Source organism: Talpa occidentalis, unplaced genomic scaffold (genome assembly GCF_014898055.3).
Source record: "Talpa occidentalis isolate TD23 unplaced genomic scaffold, MPIMG_talOcc4v2.1 talOcc4.17, whole genome shotgun sequence".
Lineage (NCBI taxonomy): Eukaryota > Metazoa > Chordata > Mammalia > Eulipotyphla > Talpidae > Talpa > Talpa occidentalis.
The window spans coordinates 8529087-8552570 of record NW_023601754.1 but is presented as its reverse complement, the minus strand read 5'-3'; the positions used below and the strand labels follow the sequence as shown (position 1 = coordinate 8552570).

The following is a 23484-nucleotide window of genomic DNA, read 5'->3' as shown; positions in this document are numbered from 1 at the left end:
TAATAAAGGTCAGAATGTTACGTTACCAGTGTATATTTCTTAAAACTTAGAGTAGGCGGAAAGCAAAGGGAAGCATCTGCGATTCATCCAGATGCTGGCAAAGAGCTGGCCCACAGAAGTGAGTTTCATCAGGAAGGGGAGAAGATAGTTTGTGTCCTACCAGTTCCACTTTTTCAATTATCTAAATAAAATTTATTCACCTATAAATCCTTGAAACTAGAAAATTAAAATGAGGGAATAAGAGCATATCTACTGGCCAAATTAAAAAGTAATTCTGAGAAGATTTGTTGCTAACCATAAAGATGTGCACTCATGCTGACACAGAAGTCTATGTGCATGAAAATTCTGAATGAGTCTCCATAGCCAAATATTTGACTCTACCATGATGCACTGGCATTGGTTTAGTCATTCAATCTGGATATACAGGGCAAGATAAGAAAGGTCTATAAAGCTCAAAGTGAAGTAGAAGCCATAATTTTAAAAATCAGATGATTTATTTCAAATTAGACTGGCAGTCATTTAGGTTATCTAGAACTCCCCTTTCCTCTCCACATAATCTAAATTCACTAGACAAACATAAAGCCCTTCTTTCTAATCAAAGAAAATAAAAAGAGGGTTGTGGGTCTTGAGAGGCCCAGGTTTTCATGTGCTTTGCAATGAGTATAACAATATCAAATAGTTGAAGCACTGGCAGGGCAGAAGGGCATGGCTACAAAGGACTTGGGCTTCAGAAATATTGGTAATATTCTGTATCTCAACTGGAAGATAAACATATTTTATTTATTTCATGCTTCTTTATATATCACATACATATAATGGTGCATTAAACATTTCAAATTTTTCAAAGGTTTTTCTATTTTGGATACAGTAAAAAAAGGTCAGGGGTTAGGAGGCAGGGAGGAATGATCAGGCAGAACACAGGGTTTATTTAGGGCAGTGAACCCATTCTGTATGATAATGTAATAGGAAATACATTCACTGTGCATTTGTGAAAACTCACAGAACGCATAATACCAGGAGTGAATCCTAATGTAAACTGGGGACTTTGGGTGTTAATGACGTGTCAGTGTAGGATCAACAATAAAAACAAAGGTACCACTTCGGTGCAGGATGTGGATAGGAAGGAAGTTGTAGGGGGGAGAAGAATGGAGAGTATGGAAACTCCGCTTCTCACTTAATTGAGCTGTGAACCTAAAACTACTCTTAAAAAAGACAACTATTTAAAATAGGTTTTAAAACTTTTTGCTTTCGTAGACCCTCTACTGCTGAATATTCGTCTCCAATTGTTCCAAATCTATTTCAAGTGACACCTCTATAAGGCCTCTTCCCTGACATACTCCCTCTTCCCACAGAGGAACGCATTGTTCCCCTCTACGGCGCCATAGCGCCTGACCTTTTTTCCAGCTATTCCATGGGACACGTATTGCACGTGTCCGTCCACCGCCCTGTCTTCACTGAGGGAGAAAGGAAGGCCTCGTCTTGGTGTTCTTTATATTTCAAGCACCTGCAACATGTGCTACTCAATGTAGCTAAAATTATTTCATGGTATATTTATATAATTTCTAAAAATAATATAGAATAGTCAGTAACTTAATCTGTTTTTCAACCTCAGATAGACTAATTCTAAATAGATGCTTCCAACACCCCCAACATGTTTGAAATGACATCTATCAGCAATTTAACTAGTTTTCTTTCCTTGTCCATGAATAATTGCCACAACCAGATATGAGCTAATTTGAAAGAATGAAAAGACCTCTCCATAAGATCATTTAATAGACTTATGCATAATTATCAATTTCCTCTGGAAGCTAACATTTGCTAAAAGAAAAGGAAAGATTCTATTAACGATCAAAACACTTGACTTTCTGGACCTATTCCATTTAATGGGGAAAACTCAGTTCTCTGTTCTTGGGTTACTGCCAGGTGGTCTTTTACCGGGAATCATTCTAAACTTCTAATCACAGTTCAACAACCATCTGCCAAATCATATACAGGTATTGATATTTGCCACTCTGCAGTTAAATTACATCAAATGTCAATGCAATCAACTCATTAGCAGGCTTGTATCGAGCTTCCATGATCACTGCCCACTTCTGCATCTCTTTGATTAAGCAATGTATAGACCATATTCCTTGTGCGTTCACCAGATGATCAATTTAATAATACTGCTAATATAAAATCAAATGAGCAAAAGAAGGAAGTGATAAAAACCCCTGTGCATACTCTGGTTCTCTCTTATGAAAAATATCAATATACTATAATCTTGCGAGAAAAGCAAATGAAATTTAAAAATTGCTTAGAGAATCATTTTAACCAAAAGTCACAAGAGGTCATCAGAAAGCATTATAATTGTCCCTGGATCACACTTCACTATCATTCTTCTACCTTCTTGACTATGTGAGATTTTAAATCTTTTTTGCTGATGTAAAAACCATAAGCAAACCTGAAGTGTGACTGTCACAAGCCGATTCTGAATGTTAGAGGTCAGCACGGCTTACTGGTATGCTGGCCCACTGCTCCAAATTTTATATCTCTTCTGTCCCTCAGTTATTGCCTGACATGATTTAACAACTGTAATTCCTTATTTAACGATGTCAAAGGTTTTTAGGAAATTGACTGTATTTCACCAACGATATATTTCTTCTTGATTACGGAGTGGTTAAAATGATTTTAAACCAAGACAGCAAAATAAAGCAGTAATAAAATCAATAAAAGGTGCTTAAAACATTCCTTCTATTAGGTAATGGCATTTAAAATATCCGTAGCTTGTAATGGCACTTAGGATATGCCCAAAAATCAATGAGCTAAATTACTTATTGAACTAGTTAATTTGAACATTGAGTTTTTTATGTATATTGATAAAATGGGCTACAGAATACTCCTGGCAAGCAGCTTTATCACGTTCATGGTCAGATGTCTCCCTCTGCTGGAAAAAAAATTAATCCCCCCCAGTTACAGAACAGAAAAGATAAAAATCTAAAAGATATAACCTCCAAAAGTCTACCATAGGTCTCTAAATCGTAAAAGATTCCAGAAATGTGTGGAGATACTATAAACTATGTAAGGGTTAAAAAAACACATGTACCTTTTGAAAACTTAACCTGGGAGATGCTACTTTATATTCAATATCAAATAGCGGATGAAAACCAATTTATTTCAAAACTCCTTAATTTCCTATTTTCCTAGAGCTTGCTTTTGTTTTTTTGTTTTGTTTTGTTTTGATTGGTACCTTAAAATAAGCTTCTGAAAGGCTTGAATCTTTTCTCTTTGCTGTAAGAAGGGAAAGGGCTTTAATTTTAATAGAGTAACTATAAATCAATGCTCAAGGACAAGTCTACATTCTTGGTAATTTAATTTCATCAAAATCAAGTCTGAACTACCTTTGCAAATAAAGGTTTTTGAGAACTCAAAGTATGAATCCACTAAACAGTTTCACATTCCTCTCCCTGCAAGAGGTGGTATGAGAGTTTCCAATGCTATTATTACCATTAATTTTTTTCAAACATCTAGTATTTAAAATGCTAAGTACTTTATTGAAAAGACTCTTCTCTGCTTTTCAATTTCTCCCCCTGCCAGTTCAGCCCTAAGCAGGTGTTAGAGTTCTGAAGAGCTTGCCTCAGGACTTTTAACTCAAACTACAAAGGGAAGCTTCAGAAATTATGATAAAAGATGTTAAGAGAGAAATGAGGGTGAAGAGGTTATCTGACACTAACCTAAAATTGTACATAATACCTTTCGAAAAATTACAGCTACCCAGAATACACCAGTTTAGTCTTTGGGTTTCATCAAAAGTAGTCCATATGTTTTTTCACTCACAATTCAACACATTTCATTTATATTCAAAGTAATGAGTATACGTAAAATTACATGCACCAACAGGACAATCTTTAATGAAAGAGCTTTGTTCATACTATGAGTTTGGTTTTGATTCTTGGTATTTTGGTTTCTTTTGCAGGAGTACTAAACAGCAAACTCCAGAGAGGACTGTTATGTTTGGCATGTTGAAGAATCATGGACCAAGAAGTGATGGATGTTGGGCCTCCCTGGTGGCGCAGCAGTTGAGCGCTGGGTTGCGAAGCTACCCGCAGCCTCTGCAGCACCGCTTCAATCCCGGGCTGCCAGCAAGGGTCCCACATGGCACGCAGACCCCTCCTGCCGCCCGCTGCTCCCCTCAGCAGTGTACTTCATCAGTCTGCCTGTTCTGCTCTTCGCTCTGGCTCTGGTGAATCCTCTCACCCTCCTGTGCTTCTGACTGTACCCAGTGCTTGTATAAATAAATAAATAAACAAATAAATAAATAAATAAATTTTTTAAAAATTAAAAAAAAAAGAAGTGATGGATGTTGTACTCTGTGACATGTTACCCAAGATACACAAAACAATTAGCAAATGTCTGACTCTGCTAGGTGCAGACACTAAAAAAGATGATTAAGCTATGGCCATGGCCTTCATACACAGAAGAGATACACATCCAATAAACTATTACTATCCAGCATGATAAATACTGTAAGAAGTATGCGCAAAGTTGTATGGGCACCCAGAGGACACTACCTGGGGAAGGCAGGCAAAGTTCCCACAGATGAAATAAACATTTGATTGGGGTCCTAGAGAAAGAGCTAGAAATTCTCCTGGATAGGGAGTCAGAGCCAAGTTGGGAAGGCTTCACTAGCTTTCTAAAGTTTAAGATTTATACTATAGGGCCTCCCCGGTGGCGCAGCGGTTGAGCGCTGGGCTGCGAAGTTCCCCTCAGCCTCTGCGGCACTGGTTCGATCCCCAGCTGCTCCCCAGCCACAGGAGGAGGGTCCCACATGGCGCGTAGACCTCTCCTGCCGCCCGCTGCTCCCCTCAGCAGTGTATTTCGTAGGTCTGCCTGTTCTGTTCTCCACTCTGGCTCTGGTGAATCCTCTCACCCTCCTGCACTTCCGACTGTACCCAGTGCTTGTATAAAGAAATATTAAAATATATTAAAAAAAAAAAGATTTATACTATAAGCACTGGAAATTTTTTTCACCATTTTAAGGAAGGAAAATCTCTTCACATTGGGGCAGGGAGGGGGGTACTAGCAATGTGGAAGGTCACGGCCTGAAGGTTCTGGTTGGAGACAGGTAAAAGACACCCGCTATGATCTTGGGAAGAGCCACAGTCAGGTATAACAAATGACTAATGAGATAAGGAACAAACTGTGGGTGTCTGGAAGACTTGCGAGGACGTCAGTGATAATGAAACATTACCACAAAGACAGGTTAATTCCTACTTCTCTTCTGACTTATATGACCAAAAGAAGAAAATTTCACCTGTTACATGAACAAAGTACTTTTTTTTAAGACTTCTGCCTTTTCTTGCTCTTGTAGCAAGCCAAAAAACACAGTGTGATTTGGATAAAAAGGAGAGGTTACAGGTTCCCTGCCCCACCTACTAAAGGGTAGGGCTGAGTGGGGAGTAGATGCAGAAGAAGACTTGGAGAAGACTTGGAGAAAGACCTGGAGGAGACATATAGAGCAAAGAGACATGGAGGAAGAAGGGTGTGTTTCCTTCTCAGTTTTGGACCTGCACCAGGGCCATGGGGAACATGGACAGAGACACGTTAAGTGTAGACATGTAGACACGCTTGGAAAAGATGTGGGTAAGAGACCCACGGGAAGGCTGACAATTGCAGTGTTTAACTTGATGTGTACCATGATTTTGCCCCTTTCCTTCCAGACTTGCCTGGCCCCTTCTGCCCTTTCCTACCCTTCCCCACCAGAAGGTGTCAGGCTTGTGACAAGCCTCAGCAGCCCCGCTTTAGATCAATCCTGTTTGGCTGGGCATTTACCCACAAGGTAACGTGGGTGTTTCATTGTTATTATCCTTTCTTTTCTTGTCTCTATACTATACACACTAATTCTATTAAGGTTCTTTTCTATTAAAGGTCATACATATGAAAAATATGCTTTGTCTTTATGTGGTGGATGGCAAAACCCATTTAGAGTGTGCAAATTTGAGGGTTTCAGGGTGTCCCTCAGTCTGCCCTCTAACAATTTGATTGCCCAAGCTTCTCAAATTAAAAATAAATAATTGGGGGGCCTCCCTGATGGCACAGGCATTAAGACACAACCTATGAAGCTATCCACAGCCACTGCAGCATAAGTTCGATCTCCAGCCAGGGAGCAACCCACATGGGTGCAGCAGACCTCTCCTGTCTCACCTGCTGCTCCCCCTCAGCAGTGTATTTCAGTCAATCCGCCTGTTTTGTTCCCCACTCTGTCTCTGGTGAATCCTCTCACTGCCCCCCACACCTCTGGCCTGTACCACCACAGTTCTTGTATGCATAAATAAATTTTTAAATAAATAAATAAATGCACATACTGTCTTAAAGAAAATAAGAAAAATATTCTTGTCCCTAAGAAGATGAAAAATTTCACTTGTCTTCAAATTTTATACTTGTTTGATACTACATTCAAAATGTGCATGTGAGGTGAAAATGAGAAAAAGGGGGAAAAGTTTAATTTTACTCAGCCATTAAGAAGGGCTCTGAGGGCCTCCCTGGTGGTGCAGCGGGTTGAGCGCTGCGCTATGATGCTGTCCACAGCCTCTGCAGCCACAGGTTCGATTCCTAGCTGGCCAGGGAGAAACCCACATGGCGAGCAGACCTCTGCTGCTTTGCCCGCTGCTCCCCTCAGCAGTGTCTTTGGTCCGTCTGCCTGTTCTGCTCCCCACTCTGTCTCTGGTGAATTCTCTCACCCTCCCACGCCTCTCTGACCTGTACCCCAGTTCTTGTATAAATTTTTAAAAATTTGGAAAAAAAAAAAAGAAGGGCTCTGAAACAAAAGACAAAAGTGGTTTGCAAGACACTCTGAAACACTGAAGAGATGAAACTAGTTATTTGTTATTTATGTTAATTTAACTATTTCTTTATATTAAAGCTGAAAGCATATCCATTGAAGGAACACATAAATTCAAAATAAAGGTCTTGGGAGCTCCAACCAAAGTAGCTCCTAGGGCTGAATCTGGCCTCCTGGGTTTTCTTTTATAGTCAGCTGTTCTAAGTGTTCCAATACCAATCTTCAAGTGTCTTGTTTTAATCTCAGCAGCCCCTAACACTGATCCTGAAAGAAAATTAACTCTTCCAATGGGAGATTTCCTACAATCTAAGCACCACAGTCTCTCTGGGCTTCATCCAAAATAGGTGAACTGTGTGCCATTGTGGCCTCCTTACAGGCTTTCAAAGCACAACAGAAAATGGTTTTCTAACAAATTTGTCCCAGGCAAGGTTCCTGTGGAGAGTTCTATTTCCTGGATATAAACTAGAAATTGCTGTCATTTTTTTAGTTCTTTTTAATCTGCAGTTAAATGAAATATGACAACAAGAAGAAAAATAAAAACCATGCAGGTTTCCAGGGCCATCACTGGTGTAAAGCAAAAAACAAGGAAAACCTTTCTAAACAAATCAAGGGTTTCTACAACAATTAGCTGTGAAAGTCACATTCATATAGAAAAAGGAAAAAACATTATCATAAACTAAAAATACCTGAGGCAAAAGATAAGGATAAAGAAATACTCAGTAAATACAAGGAAGATGCATTTCAACCTTTGCTCTGCAGGATTACTTAAAATACAAACACCAGTTAGGAAGTATCATTTGAGGCAGTCATCAACCCCATTGTTTTGCCCTTATTCCTGTGAAAGTTGCATATGTTTTTTCTTGGATGCTTCTAGGTCTTTTTTTTAAAAACACTTAAAAGTAATTTGGATGTAAGTTTCTCAAATAAAGCAATATTTCTACCCTTTTCACATGTGACAAATATTTGTATTACTAGATAAAAGAATCTCTTATTTTCTTTTTTTAATGTATCATGATTCTTAGTAATTTAAAATTTAAATTTTAAATTTAAAATTTCTTTTTTTGCTCTATCATCTAGTTTGTTTTTTGTTTTTTTTTTTTTTAATTTTTTTAACATCATTCTTGTACAATGTATGCTTTCTCCTCTCAGGTGTAGTCCCCATGAAATTCCCACCATCAATTCATCACCATAGTCACTTGTGTTCTTCCCACACCTGTTTTGATTCTTCTCCCTTTTCCTACCCTGCAGAATAAATTTTTGTACCTTTAAAATAACATTATTTTCCAAATACCCCACACCATTATTTCCCAATTTAAAAGTAATACATGCTAATTAAAAAAAAACTTGAGAGAACTTAAAAGCAAGAAGAAAAACCAAAAATCACTTGTAATTCACTCCCAGAAATAATCAATTAATATTTTAGTGAGTGTCTTTCCAGGCTCCTATGGGTACAGATTTCTAGCTCCCACACAGGAAATGCATATGCTGTTCTCTGTAGCTAATTCTTTTTCTCCATGTACTACGAATATTTTCTAAATACCCTCACATGTTCTTTGGACACTTAGCTTTCAGTAGCTAATTGGTTGTACCATAATTTATTAACTAATCATTTATTGGTGAATATTGGCTTCCTTCCCATGACTTGTATTATAATTAAAACTGTGAGTAGTAAAAAATAAATAAATACAATCACCATGTAACAGAGTGGTCCCCAGGAAAGGGGGAGGTTCCCTGCCCCACCCAAGGGAGGGTGGAGCTGAGCAGGAAGAGGAGAAGCTGGAGAAGAGACTGAGGAAGGAAGCAGGATGGAGCCAGGAGACCTGGAGGAGGCACATGGAGCCTAGAGACACGTGAAGAAACTGCGCTTGTCTTTTGGTTGTGGACTGGGTGACACAGATGTGGGTGAGACCCATGGGGAGGTGACAATGGCAGCTTTTATCTTGATGTTGATTTTGCTCTTTTCCTTCCGGGCTTGTCTGGTTGTTTCTGGCCCTTTTCTGTGGGTCCCCACTGGAAGATGCTGTAGACTTGTGGCAGGCTTTGGGGCCTTGCTCTGGGCCAATCCCATTTGGATGGACTTTTACCCACGAGGGGACGGGTAACTTTGGGTGCTTCATTTAGAAACTAGACTCTTTGCCTTACCTGTATTGTTTCCTAGTTTTATTAAAGTTCCTTCCCATTAAAGTCTTTTATGTTTTGTATTGATGCGGCGGATGGCAGAACCCATTTAGAATAGGCAGGTTTGCGGGGTTTGGGCTGCCCCTCTCCCTGCCCTATAACAACCAGATTAATAAAGACATCAAGTTGCTATGTTATGAAATATAATAATCATCATTACTCTACACTCGAATGATAACCATGTCTAATATCTATGAAGTTTTCATTAGATTCCAAAAACCATGTTAAGCTTTTCATACCCCAGGAAAAATATGTTGTTTTTGTCTGCCCAGCATTCACTCTCCATTCCTAGTTAAAGTGCCCTCTTTTTACAGAAGAAGAGAGGGAGAAAATTTAGAGACATAATGCTGAAAACCTCCCAAATTTGGGGAAATATTTAGACATCCAAGTTCATGAAGCTCATAGGTGCTCAAACAAGTTACCAAATGAAACTTCTCCAGAACCCATCAGAATGAAAATGGCAAGAATCAAAAACAAAGAGAAATTTTTTAAAAGAGGTAAGAAACAAAAATTCCCCAAATAAAGGGGAACCCCCATAACGCTCTCGTCGATTTCTTAGCAGAAATACTACAGGCCAAGAAAAAGCAGGCTGATATACTCAAAGTGCTGAAACAAAATAACTACAACCAAGAATACTTTACCTAGCAAAGTGGTCCTTCAGAAATGACAAACAGTGTAAAGAAGCTTCCTCAAACAAATGAGAGGGAGTATAGCACCACAGAACCTATCTTTCTTACAAGAAATGCTGAAATGAAAGGATGCTGATTACAAATCATAACATGAAAATATAAAACACAGTAAAGTTAAGTATATAAGCAAAGTCTGAGTACTCTAATACTGTAATGTATGGTCTGTTAATCACTTAACTTGAGCAGAAAGGATTGAAAGACAGCAGTATTTAAAAAAAAATCACTATAATAATTTGTTAGTGGATATACAATATAAAAAGATGTAAAATGTGACATCAAAAACATAATGGGCAAGGGGAGGAAAAAGGGTAGTTCATATGCAATTAAAGATGTTATTACCTTAAAACAGATTATCATAACTCTAAGATTTATATGAGCTTCATGGTAAACACAAAGCAAAAATCTGCAATCAATATACAAAAGAAAAGAAGGAAATCAAAGGAAGGTCTGGCTAATAAAGACACACGCTGGCTGGTGTGTTGGTGGCGTTTACAGAAGCTAGAAAAGCAGCCAGGTGCTTGGAAGTAATGAGTCTCTACCCATTTGCAAGGGCATGAGTTTACTGACCAATTAGATTTCTATGAAAATGAAATGGAAAATCTAGAATGACTTCCAAGTTTCTGATGTCGTCCCTTGGGAACATTGGCTACGTTCCTGCAAAAGCAGCAAGTCTGGGAGGAAAATGGCAAATTCAATTCCATCCTGCCGTACCTGAGATGTTTATGGAATATAGAACATCCAGGTGGATGTCAGATCTAGAATTCTAGAAAGAGTTTTAGGCCTAAGATATTTTAATAAAGCTTATCATCAAAAAACAGATTATGCATGAATGCAGATACTCCAGGCAGAACTCTTAGCTCATGGTGGTTAGCCTCAATTTCCCACAGAAATCAATTTTCTCCCTCTAACCCGCGACAAGCTACACCCAGTTTCCAAGAGAGTGCCTTCAATAAGGACAAGGAAACGCACGGTTTGGGGATTGTAGTGCCTACTGACACAAGGATGACAGTTAACTTACACTCAATTTGATACTCAAATTGACTCATTTTTGTCTGGAACTGTTAGGGGGAAAAGGATGTCCTAAAGCTAATTCCATACAGGCTTTGTGGACTCCACCCCCAGCCCAGGCCAAAGCCAAAGACACTGGGAACTCCAAATCCCATCACCACCAAAGGGAAGGTAGCTGGGACCTGAGGATGGGGTTAAGCAGCCAAGTTGATATAAAAGGCAGACACGTGGGCTTTGGGGGGGTTCCCCCATTTTGGCTCTCCGCCAGCTCGTCCAGCCAGCTCTGAGAGTGCCTTTGGGTTTCCAGGTCAGCGGATCGGGTAGGACGCATTAAAGACTTTATTTCCCTATTTTCTCCCTGAGTTGTACATTTTCCTTATTTCCTTTTCCCTTGTAAATAAACCTTTTATGAACCTTTTGTGTGTGCCTGTAGTGGAGTATTCATAAGTCCCTTTTAAGCGCGCGGGTGAGGACCCACAGCCAGGAACCCGTTCAATATCAGGGCTGCTCTATAACAGAACTAGCCTTCCCTCACGAGCCTCGGCATGCTGGTTAAACATGGGGGAAATAACGTTTTCAAAACCAAATTAGTTTAATATAAACAATCCCTTTAAAATAACTTCCATCATTTAGCTGGTGTTGTCCTTTCCCTCCCTCCTCTCCCTAAGAAGGATCACTGGAGTACAGGGAGAAGAGGTAGGGTTCACATGTTTCCTTGGTGGCAAAGGAGGTAAGGGGTCTAGTACTCATGCTGATCCTTGGATGTTCTCTGACCAGCGCCTCTTCTATCCTGGTGATGGGAGGCCTTGCTGGCCTCTACAGTCTAGTCCATGATTGGAGTACTTGGGACCCTTTCTTGAGGCAAGGCTGCCTTGAGAGAATTCCCAGGCCAATCAACCTCACCACAGCAACTCTGTGACTGTGGGCTGGCTCAGGCAGGGATCCATGCCTCCCACCCCTCTGCAGTCATTTCCTCTTATTATTTGTGTGTCTTGTCCATGCCACGCCAAACAAACCAGAGCCAGTGGTAGGTCAGGCAGTCAAGCCTGAAAGCTTTCATTCCATTTCCCTCCCTGTATTGTCTTATCAGTGCAACAGTGCCCAAGTCGACATGGGGCAATCTAAGGTCTTCCTGACTTGAAAACAAACAACAACTGCTTCCTGCCTCTAGTACCCGACGCATCCAATAGACCTCCCACTCTCTGAGACTAGAAAGAAGGGAAAACTGAAACACTCACATCTGACCACCTTGCTCGTCTTCTTCCTTCACTGTGCTTGAGAAGAAAAGGAGTGAGTTTTTCTGTTACCTCCCTTATCTCTTATCTTTGTTCTTCCTGACTCTGGCTAAGCCTCCATGGTGAGCAGGGCATTTCTGAGCACCCCCCCCCCCCCAGGCTAGGATGGAAACAAGGAGAATGAAAAGATTTAGAAAAGTATCTCTCAGCACAATCCCCTGGCTTGCGAAACTATTAATTCAATAAATAACCTTGTCTGGGGTATATGATGGTAAACACTACCTCTTTCTCTCTGATTTACATCTACTTGACCTATACCCTCCTCACAGAAAGAAGCTGCCCCAAAACTAGAGCAAATGTCTTATGCAGGAAACGCAAAAAACGGGAAGGACCAGGACCTCCCTGGTGGTGTGAGGGGTTAAGCACAACACTGTGAAACTATCTGCAGCCTCTTCAGCATGAGTTTGATCCCAGGTCAGCCAGGGGGCTACCCACATGCGCAGCAGACCTGTCCTGTCTCACCCACTACTCCCCTCAGCAGTGTATTTCAGTCAATCCACCTGTTCTGTTCCCCAGTTGTCTCTGGTGAATCCTCTCACCTCCCACACCTCTGGCCTATAACCCAGAGTTTTTGTTGTTGTTGTTGTTGCTTTTTTTAAAGATTTATTTATTTTTATACAAGAGCTGGGGTACAGGCCAGAGGCACTGCACGGTGAGAGGATTCACCAGAGAAAGAACAGGGAACAGAACAGGCAGAAAGACCAAAACACACTGCTGAGGGGAGCAGCGGACGAGGCAGGAGAGGTCTGCCGTGCCATGTGGGCATCTCCGTGGCCGGCCGGGAATCGAACAGGCGCTGCAGCGGCTGCAGACAGCTTCACAACCGCTGCGCGCCGCCGGGGAGGTCCAACTCCAGTTCTTGTATGCATAAATAATTTTAAAAAAAACAAAGTCCTTGTCACTCACATTTCCCCCTATTACCCTTCCTTTTTCTCTTTCCTGACGAAATATCAAAATATATTTCCTTAGTGCCTTCCAGCTTTTCTTCAACTCTTAGGTGGTTTTGTTTGTTTGTTTAAAAATCAACCTCTAGGCACAAATTACATTCTTCTAGCCCCAATTAAGCGGCAAGCATAAAGTCAGGTGGGAATGTATAAAAACTGCTTGAACCAACCAACTGTGAACCAGACACACACTATGGGGGTGGGGGGCGCAAAGGAGGGGTTGGGGTCAAAATAAGGGGGTTGCAATTTTATGGGGAATATAAAAATAAAATTTAAAAAATAAATAAACTTTTAAAGTAAAAAATAAATAAACCGCTTGATAAGCGAAAAAAGTGCCCACAGTAAAGATTAAGAGAACAGTTCCCTACGATAACGATGAGCTAAATTACCAAATCTTTTTCAAGGACGTGCTCTAGTGTGAGGGATTGAAAGTCAGTTCCTCTCAGAAATTCTGGAGGATTTTTGACTTGAGGCAAAGATGAACGTTTCCTGGGCCTCAGAACCTGTAATATTCTATTTGTATAATATTTGTCAAAAATCACGTAACTTTTTCTTCAGTGTTTTCCCCACAGAGCTCAAACGGGGGGGGGGGAGGGGGCGGGCGTGTGAGAAGGAACTAAAGCAACAAGCCGTGGCCAACCACCGCTGGACGACCAACACCAGGACGACCAACACCGGGACGCCAACCTTTCTCAGTATCGTCTTCGCTTGGCTTTCGCGACCAGGAAAGCTCGTAGCCAGTCACTTAAGGCGGCCCCGCCTCCTCCAGCCTTTTCCCGCCTCAAGATGGCGGCCGGAGCGACAGTGCGAGCACAGCGCGCGCGGCACTCTGGGAGCGGAAGTGGGGCCCTCACGGCAGCGGCTGAGCCGGAAGAGGAGGAGCGGGGCCCGGAGGATCCGCCAGAGTCGCTGCGGCCGCGGCTGCCGGTGTTTGCGGGTCGCGGGGAGCCGGGCGTGGCGGGCGGGGAGTGTCGCGATGCCGGAACTGGCGGTGCAGAAGGTGGTGGTCCACCCCCTGGTGCTGCTCAGTGTGGTGGATCATTTCAATCGGTGAGCGGGCGGCGCGGGGAGGCCTAGCGGGGCTGGCTGCTGAGTCACGGGCACGCTGCGGCTGGCGAAGCGGCCGCGGGGGCGCTGATGGGCTGGGGGCGGCCCTGGCTCGCCGAGGGGCCCAGGCTAGCCGCGCCTTCCAGAGCCCAGTCGCCTCGCTTCGTCCCCACGCTTCATCACCCCCTGCCCCAGCCGGCACTCCGCCGCCTGAGCTGCACCCTCCTCCCACCCAAGTCCTTTGAACACCAGAATGTGGGGAGCAAGCTTCAGTTGGCCCTGTTCCCCCCTTTTCCCGGGCCTCGTGTCCACCTGTCACCTCGTCCGCGCCTTTTCACCTCAAAAAGGCGGAATCTGGTCTGGAAGCCCTTCAGATTCGAGCTTCTGTGCCTCTGAGGCTGTCACCAAGATTCTGGGCTCAGCGCCCTAAAGGGTTCGCGGGAAGAGCTCTGGTTTTGACTTGTGAACGTTTCTAAGCTGGAATTTGCTTTGAGGATAGCTTAAGGTGTAAAGGAAGCGTCCAGTTTTTACTTTAAAAATGACAGCAGTTGGAGATTTGGGCATTAGTGAATAAGATAACATCCGACAGATCGCCTGGCTCGCCTCATTGTTTGAGGGTGGCCTTCCGCCGCCCCTTGCTGTTTTCGAGCTGTTCGTCTTGCTGAACCTGTTACACGTGTTTCCAAGTTTTACAAGATAATTTGAGTTGGCAAATGTAAAGGCCTATTTGGGAGCATCTACTGTAAAGTCATAGTTGCTATATGCCCGTTCTTCTGCAACTTGCTTTGTACAACTCTAATTTCCAAGAGCTAAAGACAAACTGATTCCCTTAGGCTCAGGGTCCCCAGTTGAGTTCCATTGCTTTTACTGACCTCAGCCCAACAGGATGGGAAGCCACTTTCACTGTACAGTAATTACTCTTTTTCTCCCATTGATTAGGAGAGGTGCTAATGGGGCAGGCACCATTTCAGTTTCTGTTCAGTAAACTCAACCAACACCTGTTAAGGACACAGCAAGCAGACACTGCAAGCTGCTGTGGCAGATAACAAATGCAGGGTTTTTAGAAAGACAAATGGATGTTGTAGACCATTAGAAAAGCCCATGGTTATGGATGTTTCCTTTGAAGTGTGGAATTCAGTCCCTAAGATTTCCCCAAACATTAAAACCACCAGAATCCTTAACTTCGATTCAAACCCTGAATTTGGTTGGTATTTTTAAATTTTTCAAACTGGGTTTAGAGAAAATACACAAATTAAGCAATGTGGAACCCTTGGCTGAAGGTTGTAGTTTATTTCCTGGTGGCCTTTTGTCTTTCCTTGGAACATAGATTGTGTCTATCTCACATTTGCTAGTAGCCAAAGGAAAATTCTACATGAAGAGCAATGAAATGAAGTGAAACACTTTTCACTCCTTAGGACAAAAATCGCTTAAGTTTGGAGATTAAAATTCTGAAGTAGTTAAGCTACTTTTCACTCATTCAGCCTTCCTTAGTGTGATTAGTCATCAGCACACTGATGGCTTCAGTCTAAAGTAGCCCCTCAGAGACTGCAAATGACCCATGCTTGCCTGTAGTCAGAATTACTTTGTACCCTAGATGGTACAAAGAACCACATCTAGTGGAGCTAGTCAGCATGGGATGTTCGGGAGAAGAGCTGCGTGCCAGACCATAAAGTTGGTTCTACTTTAGTATTTTTAGCCCTAAATAGATTTGAAGATAGAGAAGTTGGGGAAAGTTTAAAGAAGAAAGATAGGGCCTTTCCAGTGGCACTGCAGTTGAGCGCTGGGTTGCGAAGCTGCCCGCAGCCTCTGCAGCACTGGTTCGATCCCTGGCTGCTCCCCGGCCACCAGAGGAGGGTCCCACATGGTGCGCAGACCTCTCCTGCCACCCGCTGCTCACCTCAGCAGTGTACTTCCGTCCTTCTGCCTGCTCTGCTCCCTGCTCTGGCTCTGGTGAATTCTCTCACCCGCCCATGCTTCTGACTGTACCCAGTGCTTGTATAAATAAATAAATAAATCTTTAAAAAATAAAATAAAATAAGAAAGATAAACTGAAGGGAGGAAAAAAATGTGAAATGTGGCAACATTGTGTTTTTCAAATACTAACCAAATAACATTTTAAAACTCTATACTGAGCTTACATTTTCTCCATTTTAAATTTCTGTGAAGTTTGAGATTCTTCCAAGTGTGAATGACTTTGCAGTCAGTTATGACCAAAAATTGCCAATGTACAAAGTTCATGAGTTGCTCATTTATCAGAATATAATATTAAGGACTACTCCAACTCTTCTATTTCCCTGGTGGGATTAGGTCCCAGTAAGCTGAATTGATTCTGTACCATACATATTCCCCAAGTAGCTAATTATTGGGTCCACATCAGACTAACTTACGCTTTCTCATTCAGAATAGGCAAGGTTGGAAATCAGAAGCGTGTTGTTGGTGTGCTTTTGGGGTCATGGCAAAAGAAAGTACTTGATGTATCCAACAGTTTTGCAGGTAAGACACATTTTACATTTATCAGACCATGGTTAAAATACCATTTAAGTTTGTGGGGTTTTTTTGTTTGTTTGTTTGTTTTAAAAAGGGAAGAAACTTCAGTAGTTTCCATTTTTAGTACACCCAAAGATTGTACTTCTGAATTACTTAAGTATAGAAAAGAGAAGCTAAAGGCTACACACTAAGCAGGATAGTAAATATTTTAAATATACAGGCCATGCGGTCTCTGTTGCAGCTGCTCAGCTCTGTTGTTATAGCACAAAGGCAACTATAGATATAAGTAGACAAATAAGGAGCTATGCTCTAGTTACAATTTATAAAAATAGGCAATTGGTCTATTTGGTAACCTTTGCACTAAACTGTTAACCATGCTTCTGGGTAGGCAAAGGGGAATGGAAAACATTTCTCCTGTACTCTTGATTTCCTGAATCTATAAGAAAATATCCATGTATTTTATGATTAAAACAATAGCATCAGAGAACAAATTAATTGCTGAGATGACCTTTGAACTATCAGTCACTAACTCCAGTATCTGAAAGGACTAAGCAGTAATATAATCTGCCAGCTGGGAAATAGGAAGTAATGGGACTTTCTGAAAACTGAAAAACGTGTGTATCCTTTTTTAAAGTAGCATCCTCTACCTGACTGGCCAGTTGTTGCCAGGTCTTCCAGTTTTTTTCAGGAGAAGCTGGAAGTCTATGTGATTTAGCCTGGATTTCTATGTGAAATCCAGTTCTTTTTTTTTTTGTTTTTTTTTTTTGTTTTTTTTCCTTAAGCTTAGATTTTCTTTAGCAGTGGCTTTTTATTTTTTAAAGATTTATTTATTTATTTATACAAGCACTGGGTACAGTTAGAAGCGTGGGAGGGTAAGAGAACTCACCAGAGCCAGAGCAGGGAACAGAACAGGCAGAAGGACCGAAGTACACTGCTGAGGGGAGCAGCAGGCGGCAGGAGAGGTCTGCGCACCATGTGGGAACCTCGCCGGCAGCCGGGGATCAAACCGGCGATGCAGAGGCCGCAGGCAGCCTCGCTGCCCACCGCTGCACCACCAGGGGAGGCCCTCTCCCAGTTTTTAAATGAACAACTGAAAATAATTTTAATACCATATTGAATAAATAAAACACTGCAGAAATTAGATCTGCCTACTGGTCTCTAGTTTTGACCTGTGCTCTGAGGTGCTATCAAGTACCCTAAACTAAATCTTTTGTTTTTTCCTTCCCTTTAGTCCCTTTTGATGAAGATGACAAAGATGATTCTGTCTGGTTTTTAGACCATGATTATTTGGAAAACATGTATGGAATGTTTAAGAAAGTCAATGGTATGTCTTGATTTTTTAAGAAGTTGTGTTGATTTCTGTATCTTGTGTGTGATACATCTAAATATTTCTCTGTTTAATGTCAAGAGCTCTTTCACCTAACTAGTGCTAAGAAAGGAATGAGGTAAAATAAATGAAAAACTAGAGTCGCAATTTAACGCCAATAAGACATAAGGAGCCTGCTAGCTCTCTGCCCAGAGAAGTGGAGAGCTAGCAAATAAAATCTACCTGCCTCTAGGGCTTTGGTACCACCAGGGTAAACATCCCTCTCTGTCACATATAACATTTTCATTTTATTTCATTACAGCAACATTGCTTTGGAAATGTTTATTCCCTCGACACTCACAGTTGCAATCTATGTGACATGAACTTGCATTTGTTTATATATTGCCTTGGAATTGTTTTCTAGTTGTTTCATGTATAAATGGTCTCCTAAAGTAGTCTAAAATAAGGATATATCTGGATTTCCCACACTCCTTATTTTCTGAGACTTCTAGTTTTGGGTTTTAGATTTCTTTCTTAAGTGTATTAAGAATTTTAAAGTGTGCTAGAATTTTTAAAAGGTAGAGAACATAACCATACCTTTTAGGGGGATTATTTAGGTCTTCATGTAACAATTTAAAGATACTGGGTTTTTTTTTCCTTCCTAGCCAGAGAAAGAATAGTTGGATGGTACCACACGGGCCCTAAACTACACAAGAATGACATCGCCATCAATGAACTCATGAAAAGATACTGCCCCAACTCAGTAAGTGCCCTCTAGCATTAAAATTCTTGAGTGATACTCTTTGCCAGCCAATTCAATTTAGAGCATCCTACGAAGGATTTGGGTAGCAAATCATTTCACCACTTTTTCTCTGTAAATTTAGTGTTATAGTATTTCATGTAGCAGAGTAAGTCACAGGATCCTTAATCTTCTCAATAACTATTTTAGCTTGTTAGCCTTCTTAAAGAGAGAAAACTGAGGTTCAGCATGGTTGGTAAACTCTTAAGAAACTGTGGACTGGAATTAAAATGTGTTTTAACTCAAATTTCCTACACTGTGCTATCTCTCAGCTTGTTGATGGACAGAGCAGATAGTTGCTGCAAAGAGCAGCAATTGATGAGAGCATGTGATTTATAAACTTGTTTTTGCTGAAAATTCTGGTTGAATGAATGAAATAACTAACAGTCTAACAGAGGATGGCTGCATTTATTCCTTACATGCTCACTGTAAAGTGGTTTGCTAAAATGTGTTTTTTGCCAGGTATTGGTCATTATTGACGTGAAGCCAAAGGACCTGGGACTACCCACAGAAGCATATATTTCAGTGGAAGAAGTTCATGACGTAAGTCATTTTGCTAGAAGCAGAAGATTAGATATACTACTTAGCAAGTGATTGAATTTTTTTCTCCTACTTTCAAGTCAACAAACTCTGTATCACTTTAACAAAGAGACGTAATTTTTCTGTCAACTGATATTGTGGTTTTTTTACCTCGAATTGTTGAATCACCAAATTTTAGATGTAGAAAATATCATAAATACCTAAAGTCACCTTTCACAGATGAAATTGAGATGCATAGAAGGTAAATGAGGACCAGGAGTGTTCATGGCAAAGTAAATGCAGTGCCTGGTAGCCCTGACTCATCAATGTGATTTGTACTTAGTCCCATGGTATCTTGTGCTCTGAGTGTAAACATGAATTATAGCTTTCCTCTAGATCCAGTAATACTGAACTCAGATTCTAGGATTTGGTGTGAAATGTATATATGTTTTCTAGTGAATGCAAAATATTTGCACTGAGGGTGAGCAGAGAGTTCAGCCTTGTATTTCCAAAGTCAAAAGCCTGAGGGATTTAATAAGTAGTATTTAATCTTATGTTCGGATTTAAAATCTGGAAGAAGATACTTCAGGTTAGTACCCAGCAAATGTTCCTTGCATTGAGCTCTCCTGTTTATCTTTTTGCCTTGCTACCAAGGGGCATAGATCCAGATTTATTTCCTAGTTGAAATAAGGGTTTTATCATTGGTCTGATACAGTTGTTTTTAAGTTAATTTTTATCCTGCCTCTCTCAAAAAGGAGTATGTGTCTGATGACACACATGCCACCAATGCACAAGATTTTTTTAATAGGGGACATAATGGTCATCTTACAAGTTGAAGCCAGGGAAAAATTAGTACCTGAAAAGGCATGCCAGGAAATTCTGTAATATTGCCAAAGGCTCAGACCCTTCCAGCATATGAGGCAAGATAAAAATGGCATTTACAGCATTCACAATGCCCTGGGTAGAATATTAACAGCTAACATTAACATCACTTACTATAAGTTAAACAACTTTCCCAAAGCTTCCTTATCACATACTGGCAGAGCCAGACTTTGATCCCAGCCAATCTGGCTACAGAGTCTGTCCTCACTGCTATGTAGTCCTGATTCTGCCAGGTATTAGTCCTGATTTACAGATTTTACAAATGTACAGCCTCTCTGCACTAAATCTAAGAAAAGTTACTCCTGAGTCCCATCAGGAAGTCACTAGGAGATAAAATGAACCACATGCCCTAGAGAATCCTTTGATTAATTCAGACCATCAGAAAGCATTGTTTTGGTGTTCTGGTATCATTTGATCCAGTGGACAGTAGATGGTTAAAAGTTGTATTTTCTGACATGAATCTACCTCAACTATAGGTACCCTGTATATTGCCTATTCTAGAAAGAACTAAATAATAATGAACCTAATTGAGACTTCCCTGAGTGTCTGGTCCCCACTGTAGGCCTGTAGAGAATTATCAAGATTTTTCTTCAGAACAAAGCTAATGATAAAGCATCCAGCAGACCTTGTGACTGAACCGGGCCACTGTAATTTTAACTTACAAGACTGAGCTTTCAAAGCAAACCTTACCCACCCTTGCCATGGAAAACCCAGTAATGCTACCTCAGAATAATTTGACTTAAAGAAAAATCAAGGTGTGAAAAGGAATGTGCCAATTTGTAAGTGACTTTATAGTTTTTTACCTGTCACAGGATGGAACTCCGACCTCGAAAACATTTGAGCACGTGACCAGTGAAATTGGAGCAGAGGAAGCGGAGGAAGTTGGAGTTGAACACTTGTTACGGTAAGACCTTGGGATGGCATCGGAATTCAGAGCACCCAAAGACTGCCCTGTATTAAAAAAAAAAGATCAGTAGCAGGAGTATAGCGACCTGGGTTCTAGGCCTGGGTCAGCTCCAAAAATGTCTTGAGTCACAGTTCACACCTGGAAAGTCCACGTGTCTGGAAACTCAATGTAGGAAATAAATGCAGGTGTCTCTTCTTCCATTGGATGTCCTTTTCAGTGACAGGAACAAACCAGTTTTATGCAAAGAAAACAAATCTTGGGATGGGCTTTATTTTAAAATCCTCTACTTACATATTTGGAAATGTCATAGTTTTTCTCAACCAATAAGGTTCCTCCCAGTTTAAAAAGTTACTGCTGATTTAAGTTCAGAACAAGGAAAATGCCTTTTTTAGAAACAAGAAAATTGAGTAGTTGTACAAATTTACCCAGAAACCAGCAGCAGGGTACAGTTGTTGACACAAACTTCTGTTAGAGTTTTGTAAGTAAAACTGTTTTCACTTTATCTCTCACTGTTTAATCATCTTCTAAAAAAAAATGTCCCCTGGTAAAAGATAAAATATATGCCTCCAAATGAAAATGAAATTGAGGCAGTTTATTGTACCCAAATCTTTATAAAACGGAGAAGTAAACTTTTTTTTTTTTTAAGACTTGCTCTTCCCCACTAAGTTGGGGGTTTCCTTAGAATGTGAGGATGCATGTGATATAACAGTAGATTGATGCATCTTCCTGCCCCTTCCTGTTGTGTATTATTACAGAGACATCAAAGACACTACAGTGGGCACTCTTTCCCAGCGGATCACAAACCAGGTCCATGGTTTGAAGGGACTAAACTCCAAGCTTCTGGACATCAGGAGCTACCTGGAGAAAGTGGCCACTGGCAAGCTGCCTATCAACCACCAGATTATCTACCAGCTGCAGGACGTCTTCAACCTGCTGCCAGATGTCAGCCTGCAGGAGTTTGTCAAGGCCTTTTACCTGAAGACAAACGACCAGATGGTGGTGGTGTACTTGGCCTCCCTGATCAGGTCTGTGGTCGCGCTTCACAACCTCATCAACAACAAAATTGCCAACCGGGATGCGGAGAAGAAAGAAGGGCAGGAAAAAGAAGAGAGCAAAAAAGATAGAAAAGATGACAAAGAGAAAGAGAAGGAAAAGAGTGATGTAAAGAAAGAAGAGAAAAAGGAGAAAAAATAAAACATGTAGCCTTTTAATTTGTAAATTAAAATCTTATAAACTAACTCCGTGTGCCGACAAGAGGGTTCTTTCCCTTTCAAGTGCTGTTTAAGCGGCTGTGTCGAGGCACGCTCTGCCTCGCTCTTGCTGCGGCATGACATGGAGTGAAGGATGGAGGGACTCGTGGACCCAAAGTGCAGCCTAGGCTGCTAGCAGCTGGGGATATGATAGCTCAGGCTTCAAATTGTGTGAGAAAAGTGAAGTAGACATAACATTTTTGGTACTCTGCATTCATTTATCCATAAAACCAGGAGTTGAATTTCCCCCATCACCAACGACTCTTAGGTTTCTGGCAGTTCGTAACATTCAGTGGAATGCATGAGTTCTGACCCTCTGAACTCTTTGATACAACACACCCTGGGACTTTGGGGACCCATAATTCTGGCATTCTCAGGACTTGGGTTCCACCTCCATATATTGTTTACCTTCAAAGATACAATTAAATGGCGTGGTTTTTAAGACTGTGTTCTAGTGGTTTTTTACTTTGGGAGGGGCAACCCATTGTTTTCAGAAGCAGCCAAGATAGCATTTAATTGATGCTGCCTTGAATTATTTTAGATTAGGAATTTCTATGAAAGAGCCTCATTCATTCATAAGCAGACAGTCTGCTATAGTGAGAAGCACTCAGCTGAGCCCAGAAGACCTGGGCCCTAGCTCAAGCCTCAGATGCCTCATCTGTGGAGTGCCCAGAGCAGTTTTTCCACAAGGGACACATTCACCAGTTCACCACTGCAGTAGGTCTAAGAAAACCATAAGCGTAGGGGGGATGTTCCTAAGGATGGAATGACGATCCCCCAAAGTTAATATCAGTGCTCCTCTCAACAAATTAGTCAATCACTTGACATTTAATGGTCACTTGGATATTAATTTCTTCAGTAGTTTAAACTCTTAGAGTACTCTAATGGACAGTATAGTCAAAATGTTCAAAGATTGAAGAATACAATGATAAAACCACTAAAACTTGATTCTCAAATCATGTCAAAGTGTTAAAAATACTTCAAAGTTAACAGAAGTTTCAATTTGCATTCCACAACAAACCTGCAAAAAAGAGGTAGTGGAAATTTAGAGGTTAATAGTAAGATTTGTAACTTTTATTCTACCATACCCAGGTCAGGGATCACTTAAAGGTTCATTAGGGTTTAAACATGAGAAAGCGACACCTGAACAACTTTCTGAAGGGAGTAAAAGGAGAGCCAGATGCAATAGTTCTAAGGCTGTAAGCAGAATGTCATCCCAAGGACTGGTTCCGTCACAGAAGTGAGGTGGCAATTTGAGGCCATGCAGGATTCAGGTCTGCCTTCAGCAGTATAATTTGGATTTAAATACTCTCCCAGGGTGTAATGTAATAACACATGCCACAAGCTTTTAAG

At 41.1% G+C, this 23484-nt stretch overlaps 2 protein-coding genes across 2 annotated transcripts in view; one reads left to right on the top strand and one right to left on the bottom strand.

The window, feature by feature from the left end:
• The window catches only part of ZFHX3 (zinc finger homeobox 3), a 1259585-nt gene extending 1245854 nt beyond the window's left edge, over positions 1-13731 (bottom strand). The window contains 1 exon segment of the mRNA XM_054696960.1: positions 13622-13731. The gene's annotated coding sequence lies outside the window, so the exon portion shown is untranslated.
• Positions 13732-13804: 73 nt separating this feature from the next.
• PSMD7 (proteasome 26S subunit, non-ATPase 7) lies at positions 13805-22116 on the top strand. Its single transcript, XM_037516025.1, has 7 exons — positions 13805-13984; positions 16383-16474; positions 17700-17792; positions 18440-18537; positions 19036-19116; positions 20787-20878; positions 21637-22116. Exons 1-7 carry the CDS (start codon positions 13911-13913, stop codon positions 22073-22075), a joined length of 969 nt encoding a protein of 322 aa, XP_037371922.1. The 5' UTR covers positions 13805-13910; the 3' UTR covers positions 22076-22116.
• The last annotated feature ends 1368 nt before the right edge of the window (positions 22117-23484 follow it).

Coding starts and splice junctions, on each gene's coding strand:
- PSMD7 (XM_037516025.1), top strand. CDS start 13,911: ATGCCGGAACTGGCGGTGCAGAAGGTGGTGGTCCACCCCCTGGTGCTG. Junction 13,985..16,382: donor GTGGTGGATCATTTCAATCG/GTGAGCGGGCGG, acceptor TTTCTCATTCAG/AATAGGCAAGGTTGGAAATC. Junction 19,117..20,786: donor CAGTGGAAGAAGTTCATGAC/GTAAGTCATTTT, acceptor TACCTGTCACAG/GATGGAACTCCGACCTCGAA.